We start from the raw sequence: 21,841 nt of genomic DNA, 5'->3' as shown, positions 1-21,841 counted from the left end.
GAAACAATATGGCGATTTTGCTCGGAATTTTAACATAATTTTTATAAGCGAGGCAACTTATGAGTGTGTTGGCAAAATAAGGTGTATCAAAAAGTGTTTAATAAAGAGCAGTGACCACAATTTACACGAAGAGTGTGAGGTTATGCTGCAAATTTCCCTGGCCAGGCTGAGCATGACGGGTAATCTGCCACGATGTCCACCATATAAAATGTTCGCTGACGAAATTTATCAAATTTACACTGTAATTAATGGCCTTTTAATAAACTCACCTTTAATAAAACCATATAAATAATTATTAGTGAAATATATTGTACGAAAAAGTCGTATATGAATGTTCTCTGAGCCGTATAAGGGGCAGTAAAATGGTATATAGTTAGGATTTGTGGTGTGTGGCAGGCCGACCCTCCCCGCGCCTGCGCACCAGCGTCATGAGGTCACTTCCGCCACACAGCTGAGAGTTGTGTTGACGATGGCTCGGTGATGGTCACTCTCAGTTCCACGCCTTCATGGTTTATTTGGACTTTTTACGGAGATAGTTACCAGCAATATAGCGTCCCCGGAAATTCTGTAGTAAGGAAGGTAAGATTTTGAGTGAAAAGTGTAGGGAAAAACTCCCTTATGGTCGCCTATACGAGGTTGAACACCAACAGTAAGAAAGGGACGAGTTGTGTATTTTACCAAGACAATAAACGGGATCTACCTGAAGTCTTATGTGTGAATCAATTAATCTCAACAAATATATAACATTGTGCTCGAGATTTTGATAAAGCGTGGAGTTAAAATGTGGTGAGGTGAGGACGGGGTGACTGACAGCAGTGAACGAGACCTCAAGATTGACATTTCACAATCATTGAACCTTTACTGAGTGAACCGTTTATTATGACGGGTGACTTTTATAAACACAAGACCGTTTGGAAACAAGAATTTTTTATATCTAAAATGAAATATATAATTAGAATAAAACCGCAGTGATGGCAAATTTGACAATCCCGTTTATGTATCCCAAAACCCAGGAAGATTAGTGTCAGTACACCTGTAGCCACTGCCTGAAGGTTATGGTGGAATGAGAGGAGAAAACCCATATAGATAGGCAATGTAAAAATGGTAATGGTTTAACTGGTGTATCACGTAAATGATGCCAACATATTACTTCAAAATTTGGATGAGGTCTTTATTGCATGTTCGTTTTAATACTTCAAATGTTCAACTAGTACTGGAGTAAGGAGATAACCGAAGTCCCTTACAAAATAGCAAGAAGGCTGTGTACTTTGATGATGTCTGTGCCTCATCTAAGCCTCTCCCCCAAAACAGAGACAAATCTTTCATTTTAACAGAATAGGACTAAGAAACATTGCTTGAAATTTTCGGTCTTTCTACTAAACACATACATTGATGTTTTTTAATCTGCCGAAGCTTGTGGAGGCATTAACTTACCTTATGCTTCATAACCTAATTAAATTCACTGATATTTTTACCTTTCTTTGAGTGGAATTGTATTTGGTAATATTGTTTTTAATTGCCCCACAACTTTTGGCTTTTTTAAATATTTTTATCTTATAGTTTAGGAAGTTTTAAAACCCTTTTCTTCTATGACATTTTTGTAGGAAATTTATATTTTTCGAGAATTTTAACCGATAAAATTGCCAACAATATGTGAGGGCAGGGCTTTGAAATCGAGGGAAAATGTGGGGTAAATACTAAAAAATAACATCAAGTAAACCTTTGAAAACCTGACCTAACGTTTCCTGACTTGTAAAAATGTTAAGAATCACTTTTGAGTTTATGGATCCATCCTCATCTGAACACCGAAAACAACACCATCACCTACTAAACACCGAAAACACCACCATCACCTAAACACCGAAAACATCACCATCACCTACTTAACACTGAAAACACGATAAAGGTAATCTTTTTATAGCTTTATGGTTTTTACAAGTTAACTTAGGCTAGTTTTTCAAAGGTTTGTTTGGTGTTAGAAACTGTCTTATGTTTGCTGTAAGAATACGGGTAAAACACACACAAAATAGCCAAGGCATGAGTGTACACTGACCACTAGTTCAGTGAGTACTTTCATCAACAAAAGGGCAGCAGGTGGCTGCATGGTGTTACTCACCTTTCACACATGTGAACTGGAAGAGAAGTTTTTGCAGTGAGATAAACAATACTGTGAATGGTCAAAATTATCCCTCACAATATCTAAATTGTTGAACTGAGATGTTGCTTGTGAGCAGGTTAAGTGTACAAGAATGATGACACATTGAAAGCTTTTACAGTGCAGATATATCTGTAGACTTATAACATTAAGAGTGTTAAAGAATAATGCATTTAGTGTACAACTATTTGCAGAAACTTATAACATAACCAACAGTATTATGGCATATTACATATGTACTTTTCTTAACTGTACAGTAGTATCCACTTTACGTAATTATCGTATTTTACAGAAACCTCTTGTTCCCAGATTTTTCAGATGATCTACTTTACTGTCTATTTGTTGTTCCATCTTTAGTTGGCTATCAAGGTACTGTATTCAGACATTGAAGTTTAAATTTAAATTATTCTTCTTTCCTCAGGATGCAACGGCCACCACCTGTAATAAATGGTGGGGGTACTGCTGGACAGCCACGCCAGCAGATGTTTCCCTCAAACCCCCCACTCAGGCCTCCAGGAGGTTATACAAACCCTCAGACAGCTTCCTCAATGATTGTAAAACCTAATCCATATATGCCCCCCCCAGTGGGCCCTCCTAGACTTGATGGTCCATTGATGAATGGTCCACCAGCAGGGCAACCAAGGATGCCACAAGGAGGAACCAATTTTAGACCAGCATTATTGAATGGCCAACTGGGGCCACCATCTGGCCCTCCTTCCAGACCTCCAGCAGGTCCACCACAGAGATCAGTGGCTGGCCAGTCTGATGTTCAAAATCAAACATTAGGTAGTGGTCCACCCCTCAAGCCTCCAGCAGCCGCAAGTCCTGTTATCACTACTACGAGTTCCATGTCAAATGGTCACCTGAGGCCATCTCTACCCACCAATCTCCCAGGTAAATTTTGAGGTCCTGAATATTTAACTATTGTAATATTTAGGTTTTGGAAGAATCTTCTCATCAGTAAAATAAGTCTTTTTGAGTTGTTTAGAAAGTAAGTGCCCTTTTTAGAGTTTGAAGTGACATCATAAAATTTATCCACCAAAGCATTTGTGTAAGTTATCCTTGTTTAGGTGTTACTATTGGGCAGATTACTTCATATAGACATACTATATAGATGAATTTTAATAGGGTGGTGCAGTACCTGTATCTCTTGGACAGAATGTGGTTCCTTGGCAACCATTTACAGTATGTGAAAAACAAAAGTTGAGATCTCTACTGTGTGAGATTTGGTGTAAGATGATTATCTAGATAAGCTGTGCGAAGGGTTTGGCATTAAGGGACTTTATTATGAACTGATTATCAACTAAATTGACAGATTTGGTTGACATTGGGGTTTGAAGAGTATTTACAACTATTCATGGAGTAAATTCTTTATTTATTCAGATGCATAAAAAATATTATTGAATTAACCATAGTTAATACTTAAACAAATCTTTGTTCAAGTGTTCATATCTTTCAGTTGCTCTAGTTTGTCCTGTTTAATGATTACAATAGTTACTAAATTTTCCCTTAAGTGTCCAACCACTAACATCATCTTCAGGTCTTCTAACAATGCATTTAGTGAGAAGCCTGGCATTGTGTTTTGAGTGATTAAGGATGTAGTTGGATATAACAAGTGATAAGACATGCTCTTTGGTGGGCAGACATTTTTTCACCGGTCTATTGAATACCGTGTTATATTTATTACATTTAGGTAAACATGTCTTGTTTTGGAGGCGATGAAGGTAAGTAAGTTAGGTTAGGTTAGGTTTGTGCTGTCCTGCTCTTTAGAGATGAGCCACATCCCTTAGCTTGAGGAAGAGAAGATTCTTTAAGATACATTCATTTGACTGGTACTGTACAAGTGTTTATTGGACAACAGTAGAAATTATCATCATATTAGTGACCAGCTGTACAGTATATTGTTCAAGGCCTAGAAACTTTTATTTTTCTATAGTATTGCATGTGCAGTATAGAAGTATATTGCCTTTTGCTGGTATGTAGAATAAACTATTATAGATTGTCAATGGTAGTAAGTGTGGCAGTAGTCAAGCATTTAACCCTTAACTGGTGGCTAAGCATTCCCTACTCTCTCCTCCCTCCCCAAGTGAGCAAAAGTGGAACACAAGGAATATGGAACAACCACTGATGATGGCAGACACACATGCAGCTATCTTCCACTTATCATGGTAGCCATTTAAGGGTTAAACATCATGCTTTTCTTCTTTTGTACCTTAATATGGCTTATACCAGTTGAAGCAGCAGTTCTTCCCATACCTTATGTTGTATGTTTTTGTTGCTTGTTAAACCCCAGACCAGGTTATGCCATTGATTTTGCTGTTTATAACCTGGTTGGATGTGTCTTCTTGTCAACAGAGCCACTATCTAACTGGTCCTCTCGTCAGCCTTCTTCCATCCCTACTACTCCTCTGCTTGACCGCATGGAGATGCAGGCCACACCAGTCTCAGGTCTGAGTAAGTGGTCGCTTGCTTGTCCTATGCTGGTCTCTACTGCTTGTCCACATCCTCCCCATATCTCATTACTGTATTCATTTCATTACTTGTGCTGTCATAAGCTGTACTTTCCACATAGCTACTGTTTTCCATTAAGTGTGATTGTTATCCTCAAGTGTTTCTTGAGAACTTGCACTGATATATATCATGGTAAAACTACACTTGTCCTTTGTTCTTTGATCACGGAGGGGCCACGTAACTACGGTATTCTATTGTGAACTGATTGTTTCAGCACCGAGCGGATCTTCAACGAGTTTGAATGAAGGCTCCCATCCACCTGCATTCCGGTCCCAGGCTAGCCCGAGGAATTCTCCTAGAATGTCCCCAAGGATGTCTCCAATCACAACACCAAAAACTGAATCTGGTGGACATTCTTTACCAGTCAATGGCCTCCCTGCCAGTGTGCCTGTGTCTTCTCCTGTTGTGTCTAGTGAACCACCTGTCAGTGGAACTCACGTCAGTAGTGAGTCTTTGAACAGAACTGTTACATCACAACTCCCTAGTGGTGTTCAAGTTAACAATGTACCACAGTTTCATCATAGTGGATCAGTGCCCTCTATCAGTGATGCATCCTCAAACACTGCTGTGCCACCACCTCGTAATGTACCATCATTTGCAAAGTCCGTGACTGACTCTTCAATTAGTGGTAATCAATTAAGTGGACTGTCCACAGGTGGTCCCTCTGGAAATAACACAAACACTACAAAACCAGCTACAAGTGGACCTCCACAGTCTGGTGTTCGTGGAGGAACAAGTCAGAATACCCAGCAGAATTCCATGGTTCCTCCACCTACTTCCAATCCCTCTACACCTACTGTTTTTGTCTCTCAAGCTATTTCTGCAGTTCCTCCATCATCTTATATGGTTCAATCTTCATCTGTAGCTCCTCCAAATGCATCTAGAGTTCCTCAACTTCCTCCACGTACTGCTGTGGCCTCTTTATCTTCTTCTGTCATTCCTCCAGCATCAGTGGGGCCTAGACCACCACCAGCAGTAGGGCCTACACAGACATCAGTGTGTCCTTCACCAATGTCATATGGCCCCCAACCCTCAGTGGTTCCTCCAGTAACATCTGTCGGTCCTCCACAGAGGTTTGGCCTTCCACCTACATCTTTTGGTGTACGACCATCTTCAATGGGTCCTCCAACAACATCCATGGGTCCCCCACCAACATCCATGAGGCATCCACCAACATCCATGGGTCCCCCACCAACATCCATGGGTCCCCCACCAACATCCATGGGTCCCCCACCAACATCCATGGGTCCCCCACCAACATCCATGGGTCCCCACCAACATCCATGGGTCCCCACCAACATCCATGGGTCCCCCACCAACATCCATGGGGCATCCATCCCAGCATCCATCCACATCCACAACATCCATGGGGCATCCACCAACATCCATGGGGCATCCACCAACATCCATGGGTCCCCCACCAACATCCATGGGTCCACCAACATCCATGGGCCCCCACCATCATCCATCCATGGGGCATCCACCAACATCCATGGGACCCCCACCATCATCCATGGGGCATCCACCAACATCCATGGGACCCCCACCATCATCCATGGGGCATCCACCAACATCCATGGGGCATCCACCAACATCCATGGGACCCCCACCAACATCCATGGGACCCCCACCAACATCCATGGGACCATCATCGATGGCTGCACCATTTCCTGGGAGCACTGCTGGACCAGCCCAACCAAGATCACTGCCTCAATACCCAAGCCAACAGCAACACCATTTTCAAACACAGTTTAGACAAGGTGGTCCATCAAATGTTAATCAGTTGTCACAGCAGTTAGGTGGGCTGTCTGTGACACATGATGGGTGGAATAAAGGATGGGGCACTCAGCAGATGGACCTACTCCAGCTGCGCCAGGTGTTGCCTCCTGAAGGTGTTACACCACCAAAGCCAAATCTTGCCCAAGAGTATCTGCCAAACTGCTCGCCAGATATATTCCGGAGTACTCTGACAAAAGTTCCTGAAACGAGGTCCACACTGCAGAAGGCCAAACTTCCATTTGGCTTGCTCATACATCCATTCAAGGACCTTGAGGTAAGTTTTCCTGGTACGGTGTTCCTTTGCTAATGTATGACTCGGCAGTTATCTTTCATAAATGTTCAACAAATTAAATAGTACCATACTCACCTTACCTTGAACAAAACAGGTTTCTTAGATGTTCAGTCCATTTTCTTGGGTAAGGTGAGAAATCAGGTACAGAGTCATCCACCAGTCATACTAGACGTGCTTGTTGGCTGCACTGCTCAGAAGGCAGGAGCAGCATTAATTGCCACATTGTTCGCAGTGATGTAAATTTCAGAGTGTTTGTGGCTCACCAGGTAAGTTGGAGCCTTAGGAAGGACTCGGTCAACATCTATAAATTTGAAGGATTACTAGGAATAGGTCGGTTGATTCTCGGGCAGAGAAAATCCATGTTTCATGGTGAGCTCCTTCCTTATTCAGGAGGGAGATGCATCATGAAAGCTGCAGGGAAGATGCTTGTAGTGAAGGCTGGTTGTCTTCCTGGGGGTTCTAGGTAAGCACTGATTAGGAAGCATCTCTCTCAGGGTGATATTCAGAGACAGGTGGGGTCTTTTCCTTAGATATTTGTAGTGGTTTTAAAGGAGTAAAATGTTAGTGTCTGTTTTACCTAGGAAGCCCTCTTAAGATTGATTTGTACTTTTGGATGGATGTATAATGTCTGGGATGGGGTTTCCATTCTTTAGCTGGGATACGGAAGATTTCTTACTAGTGCTGAGGAGCTTAAACTTCAACTTTGGGTAGAATGTATGTGACCTGGCTATGATTGGTGATAGTAGTGCCCTATATTCATTGAGTGCAATCAGTGTAAATCATGGGTACACATAATGTATACAAACAACTGATTTTTGTACAGTTTCAGTTAAAGACATGAACATAGCAGTATTAGAAGATTTGAGAGAGAAAATTGAGCTTGCTCCCAACTCCTTATTTCCAATAACCTCAAGGTACTTCAAATTATCTGAGTCCCTTTTTTAACATTTTGTTGAGAGTGATCAGGAGAACACATTATTATTCCAATGTCTTTTGTGGTAAAATGTAACTTGAATGATGTTCATTTGTTTTATAAGATTGTGGATTGCTACTAAGACTTTGATTTTATTCACAGCACCTTCCAGTTGTGAGCTGCAACACAATAGTGCGTTGTCGATCTTGCCGAACCTACATCAATCCCTTTGTGGTGTTCAAAGGAGAAAGGCGATGGGAGTGTAACCTGTGCTTCAGAGTCAATGAGCTGCCTGAAGAATTCCAATATGATCCTGTAAGTGAATATTTATAATGTTTTTGTGTGAGTTAGTACTGAAGCAACATGGGTTAACCAAATGGATATGTGGGGGGAGATTTGTTGTTGAAAATGAAGTCCATATTGGCACATCTGGTAAGAGCTCAAAAAAAATTATATATATATATATATATATATATATATATATATATATATATATATATATATATATATATATATATATATATATATATATATATATATATATATATATATATATATATATATATATATATATATATATATATATATATATATATATATATATATATATATATATATATATATATATATATATATATATATATATATATATATATATATATTCTCTCCTCGACTTATGACAGGGTTCCGTCTCGACGACCAATTTGTAAGTCGAATTGGTCGTAAGTCGAAAAGGCAAAAATAATACATAGAAATTCTAAAATGGGTGTCTCTTTTTCTTCTCGGCACCACGAGAACTTTCACTTTTACGCTTGCCAGCAATTTTAAAGGGAATTACAAACAAAAATTTTGTCAGTACACACCGCGATCACTAACGTCGGGACTCGAAAATGCGTAATTTGAAAAATATTTTATACGACCACGGCGGTCATATGTCCGGGTTGTCGTAAGTCAAGGAGTACCTGTATACAGTACAATATATGGATAAATGAATATGCTTTAAGTTATGTTCTTTTATGGGAATAAAGAGAAATAATCAATCAAAGAAGCACACAAGAATTATGTCATAGGTTTAGCCAGAGTTGCAGTTTTACAGAACAACACATTTATAATCCAAACTTGAAGATGATTTGGGTGTTTAAATCGCTATTACATTTACATACAGGGTAAAATAGTTTACTTCAATTACTTCATGTTGTTTGTGCTACAGAAACGTATATTAATGAAACTGATCTTTTTTACTTGTTTCAGTGTACTCTATCTTGTACATGGACAAAATTTTCAAATAAATATAATAAATCAAATAAGTCTTGTTTAAATAAAAAGAAAATGACCAACTCTGTGCACATTGCTGCATTACTGATGACTTTCTCACCCCATCCTTAACAAGTCGCTTATAACACTAGCTGAGCCACGACTTCACTTGCACTGTGAGCATCTATACACCAACACAGGGAAGAATTTCAATAATAGGATGAGTTTATACACACATGTACACTTTAGTCAAGAATTACATTGCATCACACACCACTTTTAATGTAGGGAAGTGAAAGTATTTATGATTGCCTATGAAATACCTGGTAAGTATGTATTTATTTTCTTCCCGAACAGGTTAGTAGAACTTACGGAGACCCGTCAAGAAGGCCTGAAGTTCGAGAAGCAACAATAGAATTTATTGCCCCACAGGAATACATGTTACGGCCTCCTCAACCAGCAACATATCTCTGGGTGCTGGATGTGTCACGACAAGCTGTTGACACGGGCTACCTTAAGGTATGTGTCAGGAATGTATTTGTTACTCCCCCGTCTATAGAACGGAGGGAACTATAAATTGATGTCTGTTCACAATTTCTCTTACTTGCACATAACACACAAACTACTGAAATGTTTTGTGGGGCTAATTATACATAGTAAACAGCTTATGCTCTTTTCTTATACTGTAAGGTGAAAATGGACAAGTGGGAGATGTAAATATTGTCCAACACAGCTTGTGAAAATTGAAATTACCTTACAAGGATAGTTTTTTTTTTTCAGTAAGTTGTTTGATTCTCCTAACTTGCAAGTTACTAGAACTTTACCTTTGTTAGATAAGTGGAGAAAGCTGTTTATTGTAAGTTGGGAAAAGTAACTTTAATTAGAATAACTAAAATGTATTATTTTTTTAATACTTGATTTGTTTTTCCAGGTTTTATGTGATGTATTGTTGACGCAGCTAGATAAAATACCTGGAGACCGCCGGACTATGGTTGGTTTCATTACTTACAGCAATAGTGTACAGTTCTACCTAATGGGAGAAGGTAAGAATTGTGCTATAATATTTTTTTCCCATTCATGTAAGCAGTTTCCCACACTCTGGTTCATGGTTTGAAATCCCGATCAATACAGACCTTGTGACACTCCTTTACATACTACATCTTGCTGCCTTATCAGATGAGCTAGTGCTGAAGGGTGTGGAAACATTAACAAAAAAATAACTGTCACTGAACCATTCTATGCTTATATAATGATTTACAGTAGATAAGTTGTTCATTGACTTCAAATAGAATTACAGGGGTCCTCATTATACGTCAGGGATGTGTTCCAGCGAAAAGTGACTTTTAGTGAAACGTTTCCTTATAAGAAATTACCCCTGTAAGAATTAATGTAATTATGGGTATGTGCTCCAACTTGTACAGTAATACCCCTTGAAAGCTCAGTAAATGGGGCTTTTATAACATACTGTACTGTATAGTATTTGATAAGGAGATATATTCCTAGAAACATTATTTGTTACCTTTGAGTATTTATTAACAGGTGATAAATACAGTACACTACATTATATTGTTATACTGTATTTACTAAGTGTTGAAGACTGTTGTTGTGGTAAGCACCAGCCAACTTGAGTAGTGACAGCAGAGGGGCATATGAACAGGAGAGCATTGGCAACACTGCTCAGAGGGAGGGCAAGGATGATCAGCTAGTCGCACTTTGTAAACAAACACCGGGAATTTAACACAATGCTATAACTCGTCTGGGGTTGGGTTGTGGGATTCTTTTTAGGAGAATTGATTATTTTACAACAATGTTTTATTAACCTGGTACCAAATGAATGTGAATACTGTACAGATATCCCTTGTCATACAAATGGGTTGGGCTCGTGAAAAACCATCCACTATGTGAATTTTTATATCTGGGATAACAGAATGACAAGAAAACCACAATATCACACCCCAAACCATTAAATTGGTTCACGAACAAAAAAAAAATTACTGAACTAATGGTAAATAGTACACTACTGTAATTTACTAAAGAATACATTAAAAACATAAATACTGTATTTGGGTACACAAACTTAGTATAAAACAGTGAATGATACAGGAGAAGTACAGTCCAGTATATGTGAATTAATTGATGTACAGGTATAATGAAAATTTACTACTACAGTACAGGGGGCCCCCCAAATTCGCGGGGGTTTGGTTTTCAAAATGGCCGTGAATCGCCAAATCCTTGAATAACATTTGCGGACTGTCTACCCTCAAGTCCGTGCTTTATTAATAAAGTCTTAAAGCACGGATTTGAGGGTAGACTCACATTTTTAATTAATCTGTTTGATTATTTGTGAGAGTATTTTCCCATTATTATTTATTTCTATGTATACAGTATTTTACACACACACACACACACACACACACACACACACACACACAGGAAATTACTGTCTCGAGAACAAATGGCTCCCTGTCCCAGCTGTGAAAATGCTGGCAACTTTAAAACTACCCACAGACATTCTTGGGTACATCCAGGCTGTCATCTGCAAATAATAGGACCGCAAAATACAAATTTGCGAACTTCGGTGGCCCCTGTATATATTTATTAGTGACTCATATTTGAAATAACATGTACTGGTACAACATACAGCCAAGTCTCTCTGTATAATGATACTCGTTCTTTTACAGACCAAAAACACGTTCAGATGTTAGACGTTGGGGAGATAGAGGATATGTTTGTGCCGAACCCTGAGGACCTGCTGGTCAACCTGGAGCAGAGCCGTGAGCTTGTGACGGAGTTACTCACAATGCTCCCTGATGCACATGCCGGCACTTTCCAAACTCAGTCTGCTCTTGGATCGGCTCTACAAGCTGCCTACAAATTAATGGTGTGCTTTAATATACTGTTATAGATTTGTAAAGATGAAGACATGTATTACCATTATGGTTATATTATACAGTATATTCATGTATTGTACATACAAAAGGATAGTAAAGGAGATGCAAGCAGGAGAGATGGAGATGGGTTTGGTTAATATAAATAATAGGGAATGTAAATAAGAGACAAGTTTGCTGCTCCTTGCTGATGGCACTGCTATTGTGGTTGACTCAGGAGAAAAGTTACAAATATTGGTCGATGAAGTTAGAAGTGTATGTGACTTGGTAAAGTGATTGTGAACAAGACTCAAGTAACAAAAACAGATGCTTTAGAGAAGTGGACAGGGAGAAGCAATGAGTGATAAACCATAGGAGAAAAAAATGTGCATTGATAAATTTGTGGAGAAAGAACTAAATCAAAGGGGTCAGAGGTGCTCACAAATGGAACACGAGACTTCCTTCACCTAACATGCACTGATGATGACCACCATTTAAGGCTTAATGTGAAATAATTCAGAATTGGACTCCATATAACTTTTTAATGTTTTATAATCCTACAGTAGTGTTTGTTTCTCACCCCAGAGTGCTATCGGTGGACGCATCACGGTAATGACGACCACACTACCATCTGTGGGTCCTGGTGCACTCAAGGCTCGTGAAGATCCTAACCAACGAGCCGGGAAGGACATCCAGAACATGGGACCTGCGACTGATTTCTATAAAAAGTTATCTCTTGACTGTTCAGGCCAGCAGGTATGGGTTAGGTGATAAACAGGTAAAATTCACATCATTATTACCTTTATAAGATGTTTAATGTAATATCTACTTAACTGTTTTACCTAACCATTAGCTATATGCCACAATTATGCTTGGTACTTTGCAGATAATCTCTTATTTCTGTATCTTTTATCTTTCTCTATTCTTTGACCCACTTCATGGAAATAGGAGAAGATTAAAGGAAATTAACAGATTAAGAGAAAGGTGAAGGTAATGAGGTCATGCATAATAATGTTTGTATACAGTAATGTAAAACTAGGAATTTGATAAGAGTGGGTATTTGCATATTGAAGCTGGTGTTAGTGGGACTATTAAAGATTAAGAAAGGTTTTATATAATGCTCTATACTGTACTACATATTGTAATTATGGAACTCAGTAGCCAGGTTGACTATTATAGTCACCCGCCAGGGAAATTAGAGGTGGCTATATGGTTGTTATCCCTCTCTAAGGCTCAAATTTCCATTACTGCTTCTCACACACAATGTTGAAGATTGTTTTTATCAAATATCCCATAAGTATAGAGGATAAAATCAGTAATGTCCGATAAAACGGTGAATAGGATTGTTGATGACAGAAATTGGCCATGAAGCAGACGCCTAGGGAATTTATATTGTTTCTTGTCACCTCGAGTACTCATAGAAGTATACTGTAGTTTTTATTTTTATAGATTAGGGATTCCTTGATCTTGGAAGGTGTTACTGTGGAAAATTAGGAAATGGCAGTTTATACATTAGCTTGCATTTTCATTAATAATTTTTGTTTCCTTTATTTTGTGATTGATTATTCCAGTCTTCTCATATTAAGCAAATTATTTCAGATTGCAGTGGATTTGTTTGCACTGAACTCACAGTATGTGGATATGGCCACACTTACGGGAGTGAGTAAGTTCTCGGGAGGTTGCATCCATCATTTCCCAAATTTCCATGTAACCAGGAATCCAGCTGCCATAGGTCCATTTGTCTCTTGCCTAACACGATATATTACCAGGAAGATTGGCTTTGAGGCTGTCATGAGGATTAGGTGAGTAAACATATATAAAAGAGGCTTTATGAATGAAGTTATGTACTTAATTTGGTAGAAAATAGATAAAACAGTATCTGGCCACTTTGATTACTTTATTTCTTGTAAAAGCTACTTTATAATATTGCTAAGACACAGGTAACCCAGTGCAAGACTTACTAGATCTCACATACTCTGCCATTGTTATACCACTAGATCCAAACTCCAGAGTCTGTAGAAGTTAAGATGATGGAAGATTGATGGATGGATTTTAAGTCATTCCATTGGGTATGACATGTGTATTGGTCATAGGACAATGATTCAATGGATTTTTTCCCTTAATTTTATGCTTTTGAGATGCATTAATTTTCTGTTACTTTAGTAATATTCTTTAAATTTTAGACTTCTTTGTATTTTACAGAGCAACCAGGGGTTTGGCTATTACAAATTTCCATGGGAACTTCTTTGTTCGGTCCACTGACCTACTGTCTCTGCCAAACATCAACCCTGATGCTGGCTTTGGAATGCAGGTGAACATTGAGGAGCCACTTCATAACATACGTACTGCCTGCTTCCAAGCTGCTCTTCTCTATACATCTAGCAAAGGTAAAGAAATCGGTGAATTTATAAATATATCGTTAAAGTTCATTTATGTGTACTATATTCAGTATATATAAATGTCCCCTGCTTTACAAATGGTTTAGGTTCCTTAAAAACCATTCATTATGTGAATTTTTCTTGTCTCGAATAACAAAACAAATGGGAAAACTAGGGTTCAGTTCCCCAATAACAAGAAAACCCCAATGCTATATACCCCAAAAACATGAAATCAGTTCATGAAAAAATAATACCTAACTAATGAAGAATAATAGCCATCTATTACAATTTACTACCTAATACTCATGAAAATTAATAAAATACAGTATAACTTTGATACATTACCTTAAGGGAGGGCAGTGAGGCCTCAACTCAAAGGGTGAGGAGGGGTGGGCTGGGTTAAGACCTCAGAGTGGTGAGGTGGGGTTGTCTACCTCTTCAGTGCTGTTTACTAAGGACACTACAGTCAGGGTTGACCGATTTTAACCAATCATTTAAACCAAACAAGAAAACTCTGTTTTAGTTTGTTTTATAATCTATGCCTTGTTTCTTGGTTTTAATTTTTTTTGTTACTCGAAGATGGTTAGTGATTTATAGTAGATTTGGAAAAAGCATATGATAGAGTGAACAGAAAAGCATTGTGGGAGGCATTACTAGTGTGTGAGGAAGGCTTTTAAATGTAGTAAAAGCATTCTGTGAGAACAGAAAGTGAAACATTTGAAATAAATGTGGATGCTTTGTGTCCCTGTGTTTGTTCAATATATACATGGATGTGAACTATTATACACTGGTGAAAGTGTTGATAATAAGCTTTCTTACAGGGCTGATTATAAGGGAGCCAAGTTGCCACTTCAGTATAACTGGTGACTTTCTGTTCATGGTTGGGCTCTGAGCCTCTGATTATAATGTGTTCAGATCATGTATTATATGGGTCCAGGGGAGCAAAGTTGCCACATCCCCCTTCTCTCCAACTTTGCCGTTAAGCATGTAGAATGAGTCTGGGTGACTGATCAAAGCTTGTGTTTATCAAATATGACCTTTGCAGAGTGAGTTTTTGAGATAGAAAAAGAGTATAAATGATTATTAGCATATCAAAAGGTTATATAAAGTTATAAAATACTTAAAAATTAATAAAACCATGATGGCATTAAAATAAATCTTTTGGGGATAAAAAGAACAAAGGTTTTAGGTTTTCAAGGTGGCTTTTGCCAACCCTGCTGTGTACGTAAGATTTAAATCCCCTTTTTATACATTTTCTAAGAAATATAGACTATCTTTACCATGTAAATACGCTAGTTTTCACTTTTCAAACAAAATCGTTTTCCGTCAAAAATACGCCTTACAAAAGTTTCAGCACTGGGGTGAAAAAAATGGATTTTCTTCAAATTTCATACAAAGGTGTTACTTTACATGCTGATTAAGGATCTGGGTTCACAATTGAAAAATTCTCAAAATTTGTGTTAATTAATGACCTTTGAAATAATAAAAGATATTTAGACTACTTGAAATGTCACTTTTGCTGTGCCAGGTACTTTTACTGTATTTATACTAAAATTTTACTTGTATATTTGGGTTACCATCAGTATACACAACTACAGTTTCTGTAGAAATTACATATAACTACTAAGGCTCGGTAAATTATGGTTAGTAATATAAAGGATTTGATACAAAACTCATTTACTTTATTGTATTTCAGGTGAACGTCGAATCAGAGTACATACATTATGTCTGCCTGTTTCTCCAAACATGCATGAAATTGTAACGGCAGCTGACCAACAAGCGGTAGTTGCGTTGTTAGCCAAGATGGCTGTCGATCGGTGTGTTACATCATCATTGTCTGATGCTCGTGATGCCCTAATTAATGCCTGTGTGGACGCACTTACGGCCTTCAAGGTGGGACTGTCCAACCCGGCACATGGAGCCTTAGAAGCATCACCTACGTTAAAGCTTCTTCCTCTCTTCACATTAGCCCTTGTTAAATCAGTAAGTTGCTTCTCCAGTTATAATTTGTTTTGTGCATGTCAGGTTTTGATTATGGAAGTTGTACTTTGCATTTGTTAAAGAATATATGGACAGTAATAATTCCGTGTACAACAGAGTAACACTATCCATCACTGCTGTTTAAAAATGTACTGCAAATATTGTTTTACAGATTGCATTCAGAGGGGGATTGAGCACAAAATTGGACGACCGTCTATTCTCTATGTGTGAATTGAAAACTATGCCGCTAAGACATCTCATGACCTATATATATCCAGACCTGTATCCCATCCACATGTTGTCAGAGAAAGGGGCTCTTAATGTGGATGATCAGGTAAGATTGTCTGAGCATTATTTCAATTTGATATTATAATGTCTAAATTCTTTGTCTGGTTTGAAGTGTGCTGTATGGTCTAAAAAACAGGTAAGAGACTGTAAGTACAGGCCCCCCCCCCCCCTCCCCAAATTTGCGGGGGTTAGGTTCTCAATGGCCGCAAATTGCCAAATCCGCGAATAACACTTGTGGATAGGGGAGGGTGGGGGTTACATGTTTTCTTGTGTACAAAGAAATGTATTTCCCTTTGTGTCTGTCCTTAGGACAATTATTTCTTTTACCTCTTACCTGTAATATTGTGTGTGTGTGTATAGACACATCCACACACAAAAAAAAAACATAAGTAAATAATAATTGGAAAATCCTCTCACAAATAATCAGAAACAAATTTATAGTATCCTCAAGTCTACCCTCTTATTAAAGTAATAAAGCACGGACTTGAGGGGAGACTTCCATTTTTAATAAATTTGTTTCTGATTACTGTATTTGTGAGAGGATTTTCCAATTATTATTTACTTGTATGTTTTTTTTTGTGTGTCTATACACACACACAAACACATTTACAATACAGGTAAAGCAAATTACCGTCTCTTGAACGAATGGCTCCCTGTCCCAGCCGCAAAAATGCCGGCAACTTTAAAACTACCCACAGACATTCATGGGTACATCCAGGGTGTCATCCGTGAATAACTGAGAACCTCAAAGTAAAAATCTGCGAAGTTGGGGGACATACTGTATTGTGTTTGGCTATACTTTGAGCAAGTTTGAAAAAAGAAACACTGATTTTTTTACAAATGGTTTGTTAACTGCTGGGAGGTTGCTGCTATAGCTCTTGTTTAGTGGTAATGTGGATTTCTGTCATCAGAGATAAGTTTTGTTCAACAGATAGATAGAGCTGGAAGATCATTATACCTAATTGTTTTAAGTTATTAATGTAGCTGAGCTGGTATGTCATGTCCATACTAAAATAGCAAATCTTACCTGGTGTTTGCCATGAATTATGTCTAGGAATGCTTATATTGAGGAGAATTATTATTTTATGTACTGAGAAGTTACATACATACTGTCTTTTAACTGCCCTTAATGGGCCATCAGGTCTATGGGACTCTCCTGAAATGGAAGAGGATATTGGAGGGATGCTTAAAGATAAAAGGAGTACTTAAGTTTATGTACTGTCTATCAAGATATCATTTTATTTCATTCTCATAAATATTGCCATACCATATTTACAGGTTATTCCTCAACCTGGGCGCCTTCACTTGTCTGCTGAGCGTTTGGAACGGTGTGGCGCGTACCTAATGGATGCGGGTGCCACAATATATATATATGTGCGCTCTGGAATTTCATCAAGTTGGGTTGAGGGAACTTTAGGAGTACCAAGCTATGCAGTCATTCCTCAGCCGCTATATGAAGATGCTCTACCTGCCCTGGACACCATTGAATCGCAGTTTCTTCGCAACTTTGTTGCACATCTACAAAGAAATAAGCCTTATCATGCTCCTGTTCTAGTTTTAAAGTAAGTATTTTTTCTGTATGTAACACTCTTGGTTTTGAAATATTTGTATGATGCTGCATTAGCTTGGAAGGGATTTGATTAGTTATTGGTGTATGGTTAGTGGATATCTTTACAGTAATCAATGCTTTGCAAGAAATTTTACCAACTTTGTTAACCTTTATCTGGTAAGTCTGTCTGTTATGGATATCCAGAATCCATGGATGGGAGCTCAGCTGTTAGAGAGGGTTTACTGTACTCTATATACAATGCGTATAGATTTTGCATTTGCATCAAGTTTCAAGAGTGAAGTAATACAAGACCTCATCTAGGAAGAAAATGAAATAAATTAAACAAATGGTAAGTCATACAATATTACACATAGGGAATAAGTTGCTGTAAAGAAGTAAATGCATTATGAAACGAGTTTATGAAACCTCTGTGTTATGCCACGTGATAAAAATTGGAGGTTATCTGTAGTAGGATATGCATTTGGTTATTTGATTTATGTGATGCCTACTGCTCTATTTGTATTTTGAAACACATTGTGCAAGCAGGCATATTTTAACACCTTATAGTAAACGCATACATCATAACTCATGAGTGTTGTTCAGAATTACTGGTCCGTCGTGTCATTGTACAACACCATCAAGGAGGAAGTTTTGGGGGGGGGGGGAGCTGTACATAAGGCCATTGCATACTGAGAATAAGGTGTACATATGTAAGTACTACACATAAGACATTGTTTTACTAATTTTTATTACTTTTCCACCAGGGAGGATAACCCAGCTCGTATGTTATTTATTCAGCATCTTGCGGATGACAGAACAGAAGGCTCACACTCCTATGTTGAATTCCTCCAATATCTCAAAACTCAAGTTAAGTAGGAATTTTCAATATAATTAGGGATAAAAGAAGGCAGTCTTTGATAAATCTGAATCTGCATCCAGATTTTGACAAATAATAGGACGCGTAAAATTATCACGCACAGTATCTAGAAAGCTTATGGGTGGTAATAATGGAATAAAAATTTGCAATTGAAAAAGGTGCATTTATCTAATTTCCAGGTAATGTTGAAGAACCTGTTGTGCCATTCTCTGGAAAATTATTATTTGTCATTGCTACAGAAAATTACTAGTTTTGAGGTGGCCAGGAGAGTTCATCCTTGTTGTATCAGCCATCTTTGGATAACATAACTTCAGTCTTAAGGAGAAAGTTTTTTTATGTAATTGTTAGGAGTCAAACATTATGTTTTGTGGTGGAGAAAAATGTAGTTGGATTCCCATGTGTCTACCATTTTTGTATACTGTATTAAAATTTTCCAGTCCTAAAGACAGTTTTTGTGTGATCATCTGTAGGAGTCAGATTTTGAATGAATCTTTTTTAAAGGATATCAGGGATGTGTATGATAGGTTATCCTGTATACAAGCAAAAAATATCCATATGGTCATTCTTTAATATCCAGACTAGGTTTTGTATGTGGGTTTTGCTGGTATTTTGCATATTTTATATTTGATAGGATGAACGAACTTTTAAAAAGTATGTTGTGCAGAGAAGTCCTATTGCAGATATGTTTAGTAGCCTGGAGTGAAGTCACTACTATTAAGTAAACTATCTTAGGAACCATCACACTAAAGTTTAGCATTTAAGCTGAATTGGGACAGTTTTCCTTACATCACCTTAGTATATCAAATGACACTTTTTTTTTTAATTCTTTTTAAAGGAGCTGTACATAAGAGTTTAATTATGAAAGATACAGTATATATATATTTTTTTTTCTTTTTTAGTATTTGTAACTAGTCGGGAAATAATAATATTGGTTATGTGTTTCTCGTTTGATATTTGGATGGTGTTCAGTGTCGTCAAAAATCAGAAAAGGTTTGCAGTTGGTTTCTGAAGCAAAACTTGAATGTTGTTAAAAAAATATATATATATATAAATTTGCATGCTAGTTAGGAACTATTGAACACTTTATCATGACATTCATAGACCCTTTGAGAAAACTAAAACCATTTAAAAATCTTCGCCACAGTAAAAGTTTTACTCATAGCACCAGTATTGAGATCAGTTGCATAAGATGTGGAGTTGTGATATGAATTATATAAACTTCATTTTCAGGTACCTAATAACCTGTTACAGTATACCTGAAGTGTATTTATTGGGGTGTGTACCTATTTTAATGATACTCGTATATAGAGTATTATATATTCCTAATTTTGCTACTGAGAAATAAATATTTTATAGAAAATATTCCATCTTTCGGTTTCCATGTACAGTTGACATACAGTAAATCATTTAGTCAAAGTTATGCGAGACTAAAATTAATGGTTATTAATACCAGTATGTAAAATTTGATTTGTTGACAGTGATTTCAAGTTTGTGTAACTCATAAAAATTATTTCCTATTTCCTATGCTCAATTCCTTTATGTATACATATATTCAGTAACCTTTCCTTGGTAGTTTTGAGTTTATTTATGTAACTATATATATATATATATATATATATATATATATAGTATATATATATATATATATAGTATATATATATATATATATATTATATATATATATATATATATATATATATATATATATATATATATATATATATATATATATATATATATATATATATATATATATATATATATATATATATATATATATATGCCAAAGCAACTTGTATCAAGCACAGGCATATTGGCTGGATGCTGTTATTCATGGACTTCTTATAAGAACTTGCATGGGTGGAGGAGAGGTATAATACATTTACCACCTCTTCAAAGCTGCTTCAATTTTTTGCTTGTAAAAATTTAATTTAAAGAATTCAGCTGCCTTTTAATGTCACGAGTTTTTCATTTGTTTTAAATATCCAAGAGAGCTGTATTGTAGAGCTTCCTCAGGCATGATGAACTTATTTGAATGTCTAAAGGAGTGGTATGTGTACATGACGACATTTATGCACCTTTTCACAAGTTGGCTGTTAGTTGAGACTTCATTTTGTGCATGGTAACTGCAACAGTACATAATTGATTATGGGCATAGTCAAAATGATAAAAAATCACTAGTGAATAAATGTCTGGTGTGTATGGGTGTAAAATATTGTTGTACATAAACCCAGTTCTTTTAGTTTTCATATCATATAAAAATGTTGACTCGTTCTTGGAAATATTAATGCTATCAAGGACACAGGTTTACAATAACTTTGTTGGTGTGATATGCCATGTTATACAAACAGGTTAAATAAGCTAACCACATGCAACACTTAACAAGTTGAGGTCCTATTCAGCTATTGCCCGTTGTACATTTTCAAATTTGTGATTAAGGCAATGACTGCACAATAAAAGGTTATATATATATATTGAAAAGTGTAATTATTTGGTTCCTATGAATATCGAACAAAGTGGCAAAGACTACATGTAATCGACATCATTATTACATTCTTGTGTATGAAGATATGCAAAGGTAGACAGACAAAATGTTTATGCATAATTTTGACTTGCTCTTAATATAATGAACCACAGTTTATATTATGTAAAATGTTAGGATATATATCAAACTCATGTAAATAAAAAACAAATTATGGATATACAATTTAATTTTTCACTAATTTTGATCAGCCATTCAGGTAAATGGTAGTGGTGGTCATGGTATAGTGAGGATGGTAATGATGATACTGTGAGGATGACGGTAGTGATGGTGATATTCATGATGTTGATAAGTCCTCCTCCTCCTCCTCAGTCATGGTTTACTTTCCCAAAGGCAGCTGCTGCTAAGGCTAGTTCCCATAAGGTTTTTACTTGCATAACATTATGGCTATTTAGGGGTACAGCCGTGATGGAGTGGGGTACATCAAACTCGAAAGTCTCAATCGTGTAATCAACG

General features: G+C 37.1%; 2 protein-coding genes across 2 annotated transcripts; both read left to right on the top strand.

Moving 5' to 3' along the window:
* The first annotated feature begins 2,799 nt into the window (after window positions 1-2,799).
* On the top strand, window positions 2,800-5,531 carry LOC121858106 (vegetative cell wall protein gp1-like). Its single transcript, XM_042354341.1, has 4 exons — window positions 2,800-3,049; window positions 4,511-4,609; window positions 4,881-5,104; window positions 5,322-5,531. Exons 1-4 carry the CDS (start codon window positions 2,800-2,802, stop codon window positions 5,529-5,531), a joined length of 783 nt encoding a protein of 260 aa, XP_042210275.1.
* Window positions 5,532-5,954: 423 nt separating this feature from the next.
* On the top strand, window positions 5,955-21,317 carry LOC121858082 (protein transport protein Sec24B-like). Its single transcript, XM_042354318.1, has 12 exons — window positions 5,955-6,719; window positions 7,813-7,965; window positions 9,262-9,423; window positions 9,836-9,947; window positions 11,586-11,785; window positions 12,357-12,527; window positions 13,371-13,573; window positions 13,974-14,158; window positions 15,846-16,132; window positions 16,302-16,463; window positions 17,696-17,979; window positions 18,731-21,317. Exons 1-12 carry the CDS (start codon window positions 5,970-5,972, stop codon window positions 18,840-18,842), a joined length of 2,781 nt encoding a protein of 926 aa, XP_042210252.1. The 5' UTR covers window positions 5,955-5,969; the 3' UTR covers window positions 18,843-21,317.
* The last annotated feature ends 524 nt before the right edge of the window (window positions 21,318-21,841 follow it).

This window comes from Homarus americanus, unplaced genomic scaffold (assembly GCF_018991925.1).
Source record: "Homarus americanus isolate GMGI-L3 unplaced genomic scaffold, GMGI_Hamer_2.0 scaffold23743, whole genome shotgun sequence".
Lineage (NCBI taxonomy): Eukaryota > Metazoa > Arthropoda > Malacostraca > Decapoda > Nephropidae > Homarus > Homarus americanus.
Note: the sequence above shows the minus strand (reverse complement) of the source record. Positions and strands in the feature narration are given on the sequence as shown.

What these genes read in the sequence shown, in the direction of transcription:
- LOC121858106 (XM_042354341.1), top strand. Translation starts at nt 2,800, where the DNA reads ATGCCACAAGGAGGAACCAATTTTAGACCAGCATTATTGAATGGCCAA. An exon ending in TCTACCCACCAATCTCCCAG is followed by an intron (nt 3,050 to 4,510) that starts GTAAATTTTGAG and finishes TCTTGTCAACAG; the next exon opens with AGCCACTATCTAACTGGTCC. An exon ending in CACCTGTCAGTGGAACTCAC is followed by an intron (nt 5,105 to 5,321) that starts GTCAGTAGTGAG and finishes GACTGTCCACAG; the next exon opens with GTGGTCCCTCTGGAAATAAC.
- LOC121858082 (XM_042354318.1), top strand. Translation starts at nt 5,970, where the DNA reads ATGGGTCCCCCACCAACATCCATGGGGCATCCATCCCAGCATCCATCC. An exon ending in GAGGCTGTCATGAGGATTAG is followed by an intron (nt 13,574 to 13,973) that starts GTGAGTAAACAT and finishes TGTATTTTACAG; the next exon opens with AGCAACCAGGGGTTTGGCTA. An exon ending in GCTCCTGTTCTAGTTTTAAA is followed by an intron (nt 17,980 to 18,730) that starts GTAAGTATTTTT and finishes CTTTTCCACCAG; the next exon opens with GGAGGATAACCCAGCTCGTA.